Raw genomic sequence first — 14918 nt, forward strand, 5'->3', positions numbered from 1 at the left:
TGAACCAAATGCTAGCATAGAACAGTGAGTATTGGGCAAACCACTCTCTGCTGGCCTAGGTGCGACACCTGATTGTAACCACTGCCTTGTTCTGTATGAGTGCAAAAGGACAAATTTTGATACACCCAAAAAGGAACAGATCGCAGTTACTTAATCCAAAGTAAAACTAACAATCTTGTCCACTGATACCCCTTCTGCTCATCTGTTCACATGGGCAATTAGCCGGAATGAATGCAACAATGCTCTATATATATATATATATATCCATCTGCTCGAGAGGCTAAATTTAAAGATGTAAGACCATTCGCTCTGTTGACTGGCTGGTCATGGTCATATAATTATTAAGCTGGTCACAGACGCAAAGATACTATCATACGAAATGAAGGTTCATACAATTTTCGTACCCTGTGGGGTGTCCCAACATAACTCTCATATGATTGCAGTCTGTTAATCAATGGCCCGAGCATTGTGTAATTTATTCTCTTTACTACTTTATATTAATCTGAATGGTTAGTTGCAGGTCGGAAGATTGGCTCAGACAATCGTTCTTCCGACATAGGTTAATAATCTGCAGGTCTACGTGAATTGCTGCTACATAAAGTGAAACTGAATTCAGCTATTTAAAGGGTGCACTAAAGCTTGTCATATTCAGCCTGATATTATGTGTCAACCTGGTCAAGTTAAAAGCCTATTGCAGGCATGTCCAAAGTGTGGCCCGGGGGCAAATGCGGCCCGTCTTCAAATTCATGTAATTAATAATAATGAGGCCTCCCAGCACAGTGCAATTGGGAATCGCCTAGCAGTAATATTTGGGCACATTAGTGAAATGATCTGCCACTTGGTCTATACTGCTGCCTGTGTGCTGAAGGTGTTAGCAATAGACACATACTGGCACGTAGTGATGCGCCGCTTCACATACTTCTTTAGGGCTGAAGGTGTCAATAGAAGTACTGACGTGCCAGTACAGTAAACTACATGCCAGTACGTGTCTATTGCTAACATCTTCAGCACACAGGCAGCAGTATAGACCAAGTGGCAGATCATTTCACTAATGTGCCCAAATATTACTGCTACGGCTATGTGATTCCTTGTTTAAATGAGTTAAATGATGTTAATGGTTCAAAAAATGTCAGGCTGAATGGTCGGCCCCCACACATTTTCACCTCACCAAATCTGGCCCTCATTGCAAAAAGTTTGGACACCCCTGGCCTATTGTGTTAATCTTAATTTACAAGTCACCACACCCTGAATCTCCTTTGTTGCTTGTTGTTTGTCCAAGCAGTATCATACAATGGATAGTAAAATGCAGCATGAGATATTTGCCTTAAACAAACAGCTTAATATTACATCCGTCCTTATAGTATTACAAATCCTATTTCCCAATGTCTATAAAGACACACAGATATATGGCCTGTGTGGCTGGCTTTATACAATTGAGATAATCTCAACTATAACCTTCTCTTGTTCAAAGAATACGATTATTTATATGTTATATTAAAAATACACCTATCTACATGAAAAAGCATAGATGTTCAAAAGCCTCACTCTAAAAGGCAGCCAATGATTATATGCAAAAATCAATATACTGTACATAATCAGATTTTCCTTTCCAAAGATCAAGTACCATAGAACCCAACTTTACATTTTTCAGGGGACCAGAAACAAATGGTGTAAAACCTGGGAAATATAAAATTAGGGAAATGCATTATATATTGGTGGGCCAGACAAAAAAATTTTTGTAAAATAAGGGAAAACTTCAAATGAGTATTTAAAATTGAGGTTTCACGGTTTCTTCTCTGAAATCTACTACAGAGAAAGTTCTACCAACACCACTGTTGCGACTGCAAGTCCAGAGAAGAAAGCTGTATCCTCCAGTGTGAGAATTACTACTGAGAAAGTTCTACCAACACCTCTGTTGCAACTGCAAGCCCAGAGAAGAAAGCTGTATCCTCCAGTGTGAGAACCTCTATGTGAGCCTCCACTGTAAGAATGGAGAGTACTACATAAGAACAACTGTAGTTAAAGGGTTGGAAGGAGTTTGTGTATAGGACTGTACAGCAGTAACAACGCTTTAATGTTACCAGTCCTGAGTCTTTTGAGGCTATTGTTTGCTTAAATGGACAACTTGTTTGAAAGATACTAGTAAACTGCACAGCCTCCCATTATAGATATTTTATGCTTATATAAAAGTTCAACATTATACAGGTACTGTATCTAAGAGTTTTAGTGAATTTCCCCTTGAAAAAAATAAAATGCTTTAAAAACTTTTCATCCAAATTAATTACTTTTTTGAAATGGTGTATTTTTGCCAATGAATTACTTATTTTGTGCCTTTTAAATGTTGGTTAACTGCTTGGAGCATTCTGTGGCTTAAAGGAGAACTAAAGCTTACGGTAACTAAAGAAGTAGGCTAGAAATGTTGTACATTATGCTTTGGGCTGTACCAGCCCTAGGGAACCACAGTCCATTAGCAGGGAAGATCTGCCTTGTAGTATCAGTGTATATTACAGACAAACGTAATTTCCTGCTTGTAAATTTGCAATGACCCCTAAGCTTAGCTTCTCAACAGCTGCTCAGAGCCCACTGAGCATGTGAGTGTCAGAAACACTTTCCAAAATGGTGACCCCCTGTGACAAGTTTGAAGTCCTAGATCATTGCTGCTGTTGACATGCTGAAACTTTAGGCTGGTACAATGAGTCCAGTATGTAAAATATAACCATATTGATTTTTCCTTTGAGCCACTATGGAAGGCAAATGCATGCATGGAAGATGTCCTAATGCTAGAAATCTTCAAGCATTTAACAAAGTTGGATTGCTAAATACAATCATCATAAAATCTAGAGTATAATTGTAAAATAAATATTGTAAAAGTATGTATTACATTTTGTCCCTTTATGGAAGCCATTGGAGTGAAGGCTTTTGTGTATCAGGTTTCATAGAGTCTACCAATGCTATCTCTGGTGGTTTCCACATTTGCTTGATCACCAGCAGATAAATTCACTGACAAATTACAATCACCAGAATGCACGTTACTACTGATGAATGAGACTTCCGTTTGAGTAGTAAAGGAGGTGTCTGAGCTTGTCTGTAGAATGCAAGCTTTATGGTGCATCTGACATGAACATTATCTAATCTATTAAGATCTATGAGGCAGCACTAGAATGCAGGTTCAGTCATGTACTTTCATTAATGCCATACAATTACAATGTTCATGGTTGCACCTGCATGTTCTTTGGAGTCTGTTTCATTGGTTATGATTTCTGTGGAGTGCAAATAATTTAGTTCTATTAATTCCTCTATGCGGGTGATATGGCTTTTATGTCCTTGTGGTAGGTCCATGACTTAAAGGGAACCTGTTGGGCAAAGATATAATAATACAGCTAATACAGCCCACACTCGGGTTGGGGGGTAACAGCGCTAAGACACCCCTGCCAGCTCTAGGACACTCACACCTAGTGTCGGACTGGGACCAGGGGCCCACCCAAAAACCTTTGACCAGGGGCCCACTAATTAAGGTGCCCAATCTTAGTAGTATTATTCTTCCTCTCCTCACTCAACCTCTATTCTCCCAGTATCTTTTCTTTACATACTATAATTTATTATTCCATCTATTTAGCCTCTTTGTTGTCATATAAATAGGGAATGACCATGAAATAGACCAAATGTTTAGCAGCAGGAGGGCCCACTGACACCTGGGCCCACTGGGACTTTTCCTGGTATCCCGGTGGGCCAGTCCGACACTGCTCACACCGGGAAGGAGCTCCTGGTGTGAGCGGCTATGTTGTGCATATCTCATGTTCATAATACGCTTCTGATATCACGTGCATGCACATAATGAGCAAGTCATGGCATTCGCTCATTATGTGCATGCGCGTGTCCCAACATGGCCACTTGTACTGGGAGCGCCCTCCCGGTGCGGTTGGCTTAGTGCTGGAGGGGTTTTTTTTTTTACTGTTACCCCCAGCTGGAGTGGGGGCTCTAATAGCCCACACCTTTGGCTGCGGATAATATTTTTACCCAACTGGTGTCCTTTAATTTAGTGCATTAAGCATGAAATGCACAAGGCTGCATCAGGGATGTTCTGTTAAGAAATACAGTGTCTGGCCGGTAAAAAGGATGGTTGATCCCAAGGTTATTAATAGGGAAACAAGATAAATATATAGGAAGGCCGGTATTTTTTTCAGGATAAGGTGGCAACCCTAAGAGAAGCGGATCTGCTCCCTTCCCCAGCACAGCCCAAAAATTTTCAGGCCAACCTCTGCTCTGCTCCATGTGCCTGCACACGGAGCAGCTGATAACTTCTGGGGAGTTGCCGCCTGAGGCAAGGTGCTCACCTTGCCTCATGGCAGAAACGCCCCTGCTCACACCAAGTCCCCTTGTTGCCCTATTCATTCCCCAGCCAACCCCACCTCCCAACTAGTACCTATTGTCCTCAGGTAGGTGTTCTCAGAACTGCTGGAGCCAGTAAGGGGAAAGTATTGCTTATCTGATCCCTGTTTTCTTCTGTGCAGTCAGGACCTTTAACTCTTGAAGAGCTGATCATAAAAAAATCAGTTGGATTTCAGTACAGTTCCCCACAGAGCCATTACACACATAGGTCTATTTGTCAGATTTTAGCGGCAAAATGCATTTTTGCCCTTAAAATCCCCTCCAGGGGAAAGGAAATCCTTTAATGGAGATCCAAAAGGGGGTAAGGCATTAGGACTATTGCGGTTTCAATAAAGGTACAGCTTGGCTTTGTCTCAGATGCACAGTCTGCCATAAATTGTAAATCCACTGTACTGCTGAATCCTAGTTCCAAGTTAGTGAATATAAAAAAAAATATATGTATCAAAACATATTTAGCAAAGAAAAATAAAGGTTTGTCACACAACCTGCCCACTGAAGATATAGTCCAGGATTTCTTTCATAACATCCACAGATATGCCTTCCAATTCAATTCGATAAATGGACCCATCATTCTTTGGAGGGTTGTAGTTGAGCTTTGCTCTAGAAAAAAAAAATTTAATTTTCCTTGGTTTATGCAAAGTCAAAAACAGTAGTACAAATTAGCCTGCAATTAAAGGGGTGGTTCACCTTTCAGTCAGTATGTTATAGAATGGCGAATTCTAAGCAACTTTTCAATTGGCCTTCATTTTTTCTTTTTTTCTAGTATTTAAATAATTTGCCTGCTTCTTCTGACTCTTTCCAGCTTTCAAATGGGGGTTACTGAGCCCATCTAAAAACAAATGTTCTGTAAAACTACACATTAATTGGAATTGCTACTTTTCATTACTCATCTTTCTATTCAGGCCCACTCCTATTCATATTCCAGTCTCTTAGTCAAATCAATGCATGGTTGCTAGGGTAATTTGGACCCTAGAAACCGGATTGCTGAAATTGCAAACTGGAGATGCTGATTAAAAAACTAAATAACTCAAAAAATGCAAATGATAAAAAATTAAAACCAAATGCAAATTCACTCTCTTCATCATACTAAAAGTTGGTGAACAACCCCTTTAAGTACAGAAGAAGCAATATGACTACAGTATGACTGCTATTACTTACTGCAATACTCTCAAATAAAACAGCAGTTATCAGAATGTCTATACCATAAAGATGTTTTCTGCCTGCACCCAGAAACATTACACCTGCTCGGGTGCAGGCAGACGCCACGGATTTTGTTGTTGAAACGTCAATTTTGCATTTCGGCTAGTGCCACCTAGCTGCTTCTACATTTTCCCTAAAGCTTTTAGAATTAGGCATGCAGGAGATTTCACTACTTAAATATCCTGCACGCTGAGCCCTCAGAACGGAATTGTGTGCATGCAAGAACGAGCAGGGAAGGTAGAAGGAAGGGAATGAGTGAGCAAGTGGGAGTGTGAGAGGTGGGTGCACCATCCAAGGGGGACTTAGCATTGAGGTGCCCGGCTGGCAAACTCAGGCCTGGGTTTTGCCAATAAATTAATTTTCTACAAACCTGGTGTTGCCGTAGCACCTGTATATAAGGTTAGTCTAGCATACCGGTCAGTTCTCCAAGGAGTTACCCAGTTTACCAGGCACTCCGGTCATTATATTCCATTCTTCGATTTTTACAATTTCCCTCTCCCACTAAGATGTGTGCATGCGTAGTGAGCAGTCAGTGACATGAGCAGGGCCCTCCAAATAAGCCATGTTCGCACACCAAATAGTCCATGTCCACATGTTCAGTGGCGTGCCACTAAACTTGCAGGCTACCGCATTAGAAAGTTGGCATCCTTGAAACAGGTTGTTTTTGTCCTCCCCTGGAATATTTTCTTCAGATGCCCATGCATGGAGGGCCAATGATGCTTTAAGTTGCAGGGCTTTGGAACCATGGACTACTGCAACATACCTCCTAAAATTAGGTACCTCCGGTTATACTCGGGTCGGCTTATATTCGAGTATAGCAAGTCTCTTGGGATAACTGAGACTAGCGGCTTGAAGGGTAATTCACTTTGATTAGCAAAACTGTAATAACACATAAAACATTGCCCTAAAACTCCCAGCAATGTGTTCAAACTTTGCCAATTTTTTTTTAAAAGTGACACGGTACTTAGGGGGTGTGGCCATAAAATGGTCTAGGGAATGCTTGGGGAGAAAAGGAGCAGCTATAAAATGCAGTACTCTACTTCTTGACCTGAAAGTGCCACAGCTCATAGTATCTATGATCATTGACTCTTTTGGTCTTTATTCCAGATTGTCGATTCCAAAATCTAAAGCACTTAAAGAGTTTATGAATAAATATTAAAGTACGGAGCTGGTATGGAGCATAGAATAATGGCAACTTTACACTGTGCATACATTCTGCATGTAAAAGCTTATTCCCCTACTGAGTGCATATGCCAAATAACAAGTGTTTTTTGGGCCATCACCTTACAGCACTCTGGACCTCGTAAAGTCTATTGAAATCAATTTTTACCAATGTAACAGAAAAGTCAGAGAGCAACCCGGCTTTTAAGCCAGTATTTAGAGTTGCACATCTGTGTATTCATGTTTGTACTTGCAGCATTGGCGTCCCATAACATAGCTGATTTTAAATGCTACTGAACTGTTTTGTTTTTTTTTTAAAAAAAAGGCAAAAATGTATTTCTGCACTGCTTCTACACCGTTTTATAACCATTTTTACACAGCTTCATATAATAATCAGGTCCAGACTGAGATTCAAAATAAGCCCTGGCATTTCAAGTACACAGAGGCTCAAACTGCCCAATAAAGAAGGCCTATTATAGGGCCTATGGCATCTTACAGCAGCCACTCTGGCATTTGCCAGAATCCACATATTGCCAGTCTGGGCCTTAACATAATGTTGTAAAAAGTAAGCTATAGCAATCTCAGCCAGTCACAAACTAAGGATGGATAAAAATGGATGTAAGGTTTAGGCAAAGTACAGTTTCTAAAAACATGTGCCTTGATTTCCCTGTAAAGAGTTGCTACTGGCTTGTCACTATAAAATGTGTTACATACATACACAAACAATGATCTGCTTTGCATTTAACCTTAGCCTACGATTTAAAATCTATATCACATGAATAAAGCAGGAAGGATGTGCATTATAAAGGGCCAGCTATAGGGCTATTGATTTGCAGCAAAAAGAACTTTTACCGCTTATTTTATTTCCTGAATAAGCCCTATTAATAACAGTTTTATTGTCAAGGTGGTTTGGAAAGAAAATAGTGCTGTTTTTGTATTAACGGTGCCAGCCCAGTTGGGGCCAAAAATAGTAAGCAATAACTGGAGTGAACTGTATGGAACCTGTTATCGAGAATGCTCGGATAAGTGGCCTTTCTGTAATTTGGATCTCTGCACCTTAAAGAAGAAGGAAACCCTTTTGCAACAGGTAGACCCCCCCCTGGGGAAATGCCCCATACTTACCCCTCGGCGCAGATTCTTCCAGTGGAGTTCCACGCATCCATCTTCCGCGTCCTCGGTAAGCTGACTGGGAGATCGTCAATTTCCGTGTAATTCCGCGCATTCGCAGTTGTCGCAAACCTGCAAACTGCTCCAACTGCGCATGCGCAGAAATAGCAATCTCCCAGTCAGCTTACAGAGGATGGATGTGTGGAACTCCGCTGGAAGAGTCTGCGCCGAGGGGTAAGTATGGAGTATGGGGCATTTCCCTGGAGTGGGTAGTTAGCCTGGGGGTAGGATGGAGGGGGGTCTACCTGGGGTGGGGGGTACAGGGTTTTTTTTTTTTTGTTTTTTTTACAAAAGAGTTTCCTTCTCCTTTTAAGGGCACCTGTTGGGTAAAAATGTTATCCCCAACCAAAGGTGCGGGCTAATAGAGCCTGCATTCCGGTTGGAGATAACAGTAGTTTTTATTTAAAAAATTCCCCCCACCAGCGATACGCTACCTGCATGGGAGGAGCCATGTCCGGTCACTCGCATGCACAGGTGACACGCATGCGCATAATGAGCAATTCAGGCAGCTTTTCATTATGCGCATGCGAGTGACCGGACATGGCTGCTCGCACCGGGAGCTCCCTCCAGGGTAGCATAGCGCTGGCAGGGGGCAATTTTTTTCTTAAAAAAAACTACCGTTACGCCCAACCGGAATGCGGTTCGCCAGCACCTTTGGTTGGGGGATAACATTTTTACCCAACAGGTGCCCTTTAAGTCTGCTAAAAAAATAATATTTAAACATTAAATAAAATCAATAGGATTGCTTTTACATTAATAAGGATTAATTATATCTTAGTTTCGATCAAGTACAAGCTACTGTTTTATTATTACAGAGAAAAGGGAAATATTTTTTAACAATGGTTAACTGGCTTCTGATAAAAAAAATCAGCCCTACAGTGTGTGAATGTGATAGGCTCCACTAGGGCAGGGACTTATGTGAATGATGTATAATCTCTGGAAAGCACAGCAGAATATGTTGGCACTATATAAAAAGCAGATAATAATACTACCACATCAAGCAGTATGGGCAACACAGATGAATGGTTCAACCTGTTTTTGCACACCACAGAATTAAGTATACTTTCTGTACAAACTGTTTTGACAGGACAACTTTTATTGATTTTAGGAAAGTACGGACTGGGAAATAAATAAATAGCATAGCAAGGTATGATCCCAATACATTAGCACACTAAGCATTGGTTCTAATGCAATACATGTTCCACATGAAAAATAAAAGTAAATTATGTGCAAGTAACATTTAGATTGCACATTATAATTGTATTAGGATTATTGTGTGCTTCAGGACATATTGCAATGTACAAAATGTAGGCACGCCCTGCCTGTAGAATCTTGCTGGAGCATAGGGACGCTTTCTATGCTTAACTCCTAGATTTAAAAAAAAATCAGCTACTTTTATTAAATGAATAGGTAGCTGCATAGAAAACTTCTGCACAAACCAGAACTGCCTCTTCGATTGTTGGGAAAGGAACACTAAATCAATGAATTGCATTTGCTTGCATTCACTGTAATCTGTACAAATGACCAAGCCTTTATTTGGGCTCAAACTTACCCAAGGGAGAAGCAAGCAGGCAGGGGAAATATATCATGGCAGGAGAAAATCTTCCAGTATGCTTGCTAGTAAGGGGCAGGGGGCGGGCCAGTGACGTCGGGGGCAGGCCAGTGCCATAAAGGGTGTGGTCTATTACATCTGCAACTGGCTCAATACCCTAATTTCCTAATTTTGACCCGGGCTGTCCGGGTGAAATCCAGACAGGTGGCAACCATACTTGCTGGAGTGACCAGTTAAATCTGCAATTTGCATATATTTACATATTAAACACTAATAAGGTTTCAAATTGTAATTACTCATATACAGAACAATCCAGAAAAGTTAATAATCTGTTTCTTTTCTGGAGGCCCCTTCACTTCTTTGTCAGTGAGGCAACTTTGGGCGACTATTGAAAACGCATCGCTGCGTGTGCATTAGCGCAGGCGATTTTGCGCTGTAGCCTATGGGGAAAAGACGCTGAGGCAGTTCGGGGAGATAGTCGCGCAAAATACGTGGCGATAAGTCGCCAGGCGACAAAATCTCCCCGAATCTCCTCGTCTGGCCTTAATTACCCTTAAGCTCACAAACTTTGTATGTGTTTATAAGAATAAGGAAGGAGGGGAGGGTCCGCGCTTACTGAGTAACTGAGTAACAGCACCAAACGAAAAAGTGGATCCATGTATCCACATATAAATAAACCTTAAAGCAAAATTAGGTGCACTATGTTCAAATAACAAGGATTACCTAGAAAGTATCTAGTATAGGTCAATCTAAAAACAACTGGACTTGCTGAGTAATCAATGAAGACGTTTCACTACTCATCCGAGCAGCTTCTTCAGTTCAACTGACTGGTGTGGGAAGTTTTCGGCATATAAACTCTTCCACTAATCCATTTACAAAAGCACATTGTAACTCTTCAAAGAGGTGACATCTGAAGAAATTCACAGAGGTGTTGATTCTGTGTAGTTGTGATAGGATAATCCTATCAGTTGAACTGAAGAATCTCCTCGGATGAGTAGTGAAACGTCTTCATTGATTACTCAGCAAGTCCAGTTGTTTTTAGATTGACCTATACTAGATATACCATGACCTGGATGAATGAAAATCTTCATAGTCATATTACCTAGAAAGGAAAGAAAGGCCCGATAGTGTGTTATCCTTTAGAGAAAAGGGTAATATGCGCTAGAGAACTACTCACAGGAAATCGGTAAGTTATCTTGCAATGTTAAATCATGATCTCTTCGGTGTCCTGTTAAGGTCGGTCTCGTCAGCGTTGTAACCTAGTGGGGAAAATCTCAAATAGCGCAGAAAATCCGGTTTACGGGTAAGGGGAGGCAGAATGTTTATGCTTACCGGACAGTGGTAATTAGTAACACTTTGAACCTCTGATGTTTGCGGTCCGGTGGTGCAGTCCTCCTGGGATGATGTGCCAGTCCGATCGGCGGTCTGGATGGTTCAGAGAGAGGGAGTGCTGCTGCAGACGCCGGTTCTGATGTTCACTTTCGGCATGTTGCTTCCGGAAGTCGGCTCTCTCCTCGTGTCAGATGCTTCAAAGTGCTACTAATTACCACTGTCCAGTAAGCATAAACATTCTGCCTCCACTTACCCGCAAGCCAGATTTTCTGCGCTAGGTTACAATGCTGACGAGACCGACACTATCGGGTCTTTCTTTCCTTTCTAGGTTTGTATGTGTTTAGTAAGGAACTGAGGAGAGCTACACTGGTAAATCCTGTTGATTTGCATTGCAATGATTTGCATCAAAATCAATAATCTGCCATTTATTCTGTCTGCTAATGAGCTCTAGGATTTAGGACCGTGACCTTAAGTAATCTTAATGACCAGGAACAATTCTGAGCTAAAGGGAAAATGAAAGCTGAATTCACCGGAGATGCAAATAAGTGTTGCAACCTTTTAGTGAATTCACTTGATAACTTCTGCTGGGGCAAATGCAAAACACAGATGGGCCCTGCTAAAATACAATACGCAAAAGAAGGGGGTTGTGGGAGCACTCCAAGGCTAAGTAAAATACAGTTAAAATAAAGTACAATGGAAGTGAGACTGATCTGACCAAGTTAGTTAAAAACATACAAATGAGAGGGGTTTGATCAATGCATATCCCCTAGTCCCATACGACCACTAAATGACAAGTGAAACAGGGAACCAGGGAATGTGCATTGATCAAACCCCACAAACATGTCTTGTAGAGACACATCTCATCTGTGGGCCTCTGTTTTCATAACCCTGGTTATAATCCGGCATCATTTAAGGCATTCTGACAGTAAAGGAAATATGCAGCTTTATAAATATGTTTATTAGATCTTTTAAATGAATGTTTGTAATGTGTGCCTAGGATGCCTATAATGACCACATCAGAGCTTAGTAAATATGCCATGTCATTACTTGTTCCTAAAAGATGACTCCTTAATCTAACAGTCAGTGGGAGGTGGGTGTACGGTAGCTTTTCAGGCAGGCATCTCCTTTTAAGGAATTGCAGAGGTAGCCATTTGTTGCCAGTGGAAGATTGTCCAAAAATACCTTTTAATGTCGAAAAATGGGGATTGGTGCATATAAAACTTTAATTGTGGGAAAATGTGGAAGAATGCATTTTCCTGCAATTACGCTGGATCGCCACATGTAAATTGTTTGACATATTCCGATCCCCATTCTTAAGCTGGGATGTCTGAAATAAGTGCTAATAAGTGTAATTGCTAAATATGATTTTTTTTTTAATATAACCCAATTCTATTATTGCTAGGGATGCACCAAATCCACTATTTTAGGATTTGTCCGAATCCCGAATCCTTTTTGAAAGAATCCATTTACTGACCCAGCCAATAAACAGAAATAAAAACATTACCAATATCAGATACAGTACGGCTTGTATTTATAGAAAGGGCAGCAACCCCATGAATAAGTAAATGATTAACTATTGACCTGGACAATAAACATTTCTGTGCTAGGAATCTGCAAAAGTGATATTTTTCATATTCTCTTTGTCTCTCCCTCTATGCAGCACAACAAACAATGCTGTTGGCTGAGAACTTTAATATAGGTAACGGAACTCCAGATTGTCTTTTTTGCCTTTCCCTGTACACCCAGCAGTTAGGCGGGTTTCACAGGTTGAACTTGATAGATGTTACTATGTTGTAAAATTCTAACAGCAATGTAATAGAATGTAAAAAAATTGCAGGAAAGGTATCAAAGTGGTTGTTGCAAAAAGTGTGACCACCTCCCTTTAAAATTTCTGACTGTGGTGTTTGAATGCTCAGGTAGTGAACCCTAGGAGGGGAAATGAGTAAGAAGGACTCTAGTAGGGGAGGAGGGGGGTTGGAATAAACACACCAGTCACTTCATAACCACACAAAATTTTGAAGGGAGGCTCACACATTCCCCAGCATTGCTGCAATTTGGTTAAATATAACAGTTTCACAATTTCATGAGTCACCTTGAAGTTCCGTTACCTGTTAAAAGCCAGCAGCATAGTGCCTTTATGTTGTCACCACATCTAACATCCACTATGCCATATTATAGCTTACAGATAGAGTCAAACAGACTTTCTACTTGCTTTACCAATCCCTTTATTTGGAAGCACTTAAAGGGACAGTTCACATTTAAGTTAACTTTTTAGTATGTTATAGAATGGCCAATTCTAAACACCTTTTCAATTGGTTTTCATTATTTTTTTTTTTATATAGTTTTATAGTTATTTGCCTTTTTCTTCTGACTCTTTGCAGCTTTCAAATGGCCCTGTCTGATTCTTATTCCAGTCTTTTATTCAAATCAATGCATGGTTGCTAGGGTCATTTGGACCTCGGCTACCAGATTGCTTAAAATGCTAATTGAAGAGCTGCTGAATAAAAAGCTAAATAACCTCAAATTCCTTAGATAATAAAAAATGAAAACCAATTGCAAATTGTCTCAGAATATCACTCTCTATATCATAGTAAATGTTATCGCAAAGGTGAACCACCCCCTTTCAAGAAAATAATCAGTAGGTCACAAGCATTCAGTCTGCATAGTGTGGGAAATGAAATGCACAAGCCCTTGTGCTTTGAACTACAACTCCCATTCAGCAGCCTTTAGGTTGCAAAACAAAATGCCGGGCATGGTAAATGAGCTAAAGCAAGTGACTCACCGTATGTACGGACTGGCTGCTGCCAGTATATTCCTCTGTATAGGGATCTCCTGCCCCTCCAGAAGCAGAAGTGCATCGCAGAAGCCGGACTCCCCTCTGAACGAACCAAGAGCCCGGAGCAGCTTTGCGGCATGTTGTGGGTCACAGACCTCGGTCACTGTGCACTGGGGCTCAGATTCAGACATGTAGCTGATGTGACTGTGTATTGATGTACAAAGACAGGTAAATAAATGAGACAGAACTATGTCACGCAGAAGGTGAGGGATGCATAGCTTGCTATAGGGGCCACTTCACAACGGCAACAGGGAAGTCCTGGAGAAAAGTCTATACAGGGAAAAGTGTCAGATTCCCAGACATCAGGCTGCTCCGCACTAGCTAACTAAAACACGCCCAGCGGCTCCCACCAATCGCTGCCCTGAATTCCAGTGTGACGTCATCATAATGCGCCAGCCCTCATGTCAAAACATTCCCCCGCCCTCTGCCCACGTGTGCAGCTCTGTGAGTGTGGCTGATGATGCTGCTGCTTGTTACACAACAGAGAACGTTGGTTTGTTCCTGAAGTACATAAAGCTATGAAAGTGAATAAGAGGCAGCAGTTTGCCCACCCTCCCATTAGTCATATACAAAGGTAGGCAAGGCAGTGTTTGTGTTAGAGGAGGAAGTGAAAAATCAGGTTTGTGTTGTGCCTTTTCAATCAAATCTAACCTTTTGTTTTGGTGTTGCTACAGGTTCTGCAAACGATAAACCTAAACTGCAGTAAATAGAATGCAGCTTGAATGAAAGACACATTAGTATTGTTAACGCATGCCTAGAACCACATTATTATTAATTTATTAACGTTTATATAGCGCCAGCCTATTTCGCATCGCTGTAAAGTGAATGTGTTTATACAACTAAATCCCATTAATTACAAACATAGAACATATGGAGTTATATACATCACAACCAATCCCGGTACAAGGTGAGGAAGGCCCTGTGCAAAAGAGTTTACAATCTAAAGGGAAATGGAATAAGACACAAGGTGTGGGAGTGGGCAATGTGGTACTGTAGGTGGTATTGCATTTGGCAGTTAAGCAGAGTGAGGGTAGGCTTCTCCAAAGGAAGTGCTTTTTAAGTAGGGATGCACTGAATCCACTATTTTGGATTCGGCTGAATCCTTGGCGAAAGATTCAGCCGAACCCAATCCTAATTTGCATATGTAAATGAGGGGTGGGAAGGGGAAAACTTTTTTGTTTTACTTGTTTAGTGACAAAAAGTCACGCACTTTCCCACCCCACCCCAAATTTGCATATGCAAATTAGGATGCGGTTCAGCCAGGTAGAAGGATTCGGCCAA

General features: G+C 41.1%; 1 protein-coding gene across 1 annotated transcript in view; it reads right to left on the bottom strand.

The window, feature by feature from the left end:
- Nucleotides 1-14124, bottom strand: part of gan.L (gigaxonin L homeolog) — a 43465-nt gene extending 29341 nt beyond the window's left edge. The window contains exons 1-2 of the mRNA XM_041590153.1: nucleotides 13584-14124; nucleotides 4875-4989 (exon numbers count right to left, since the gene is read on the bottom strand). Of these exons, the coding sequence (XP_041446087.1) occupies nucleotides 4875-4989; nucleotides 13584-13768 (300 nt within the window). The 5' untranslated portion in view covers nucleotides 13769-14124. The remainder of the gene's footprint in view (nucleotides 1-4874; nucleotides 4990-13583) is intronic.
- Between the last annotated feature and the right edge of the window lie 794 nt (nucleotides 14125-14918).

This window comes from Xenopus laevis, chromosome 4L, assembly GCF_017654675.1.
Source record: "Xenopus laevis strain J_2021 chromosome 4L, Xenopus_laevis_v10.1, whole genome shotgun sequence".
Taxonomy (NCBI): domain Eukaryota; kingdom Metazoa; phylum Chordata; class Amphibia; order Anura; family Pipidae; genus Xenopus; species Xenopus laevis.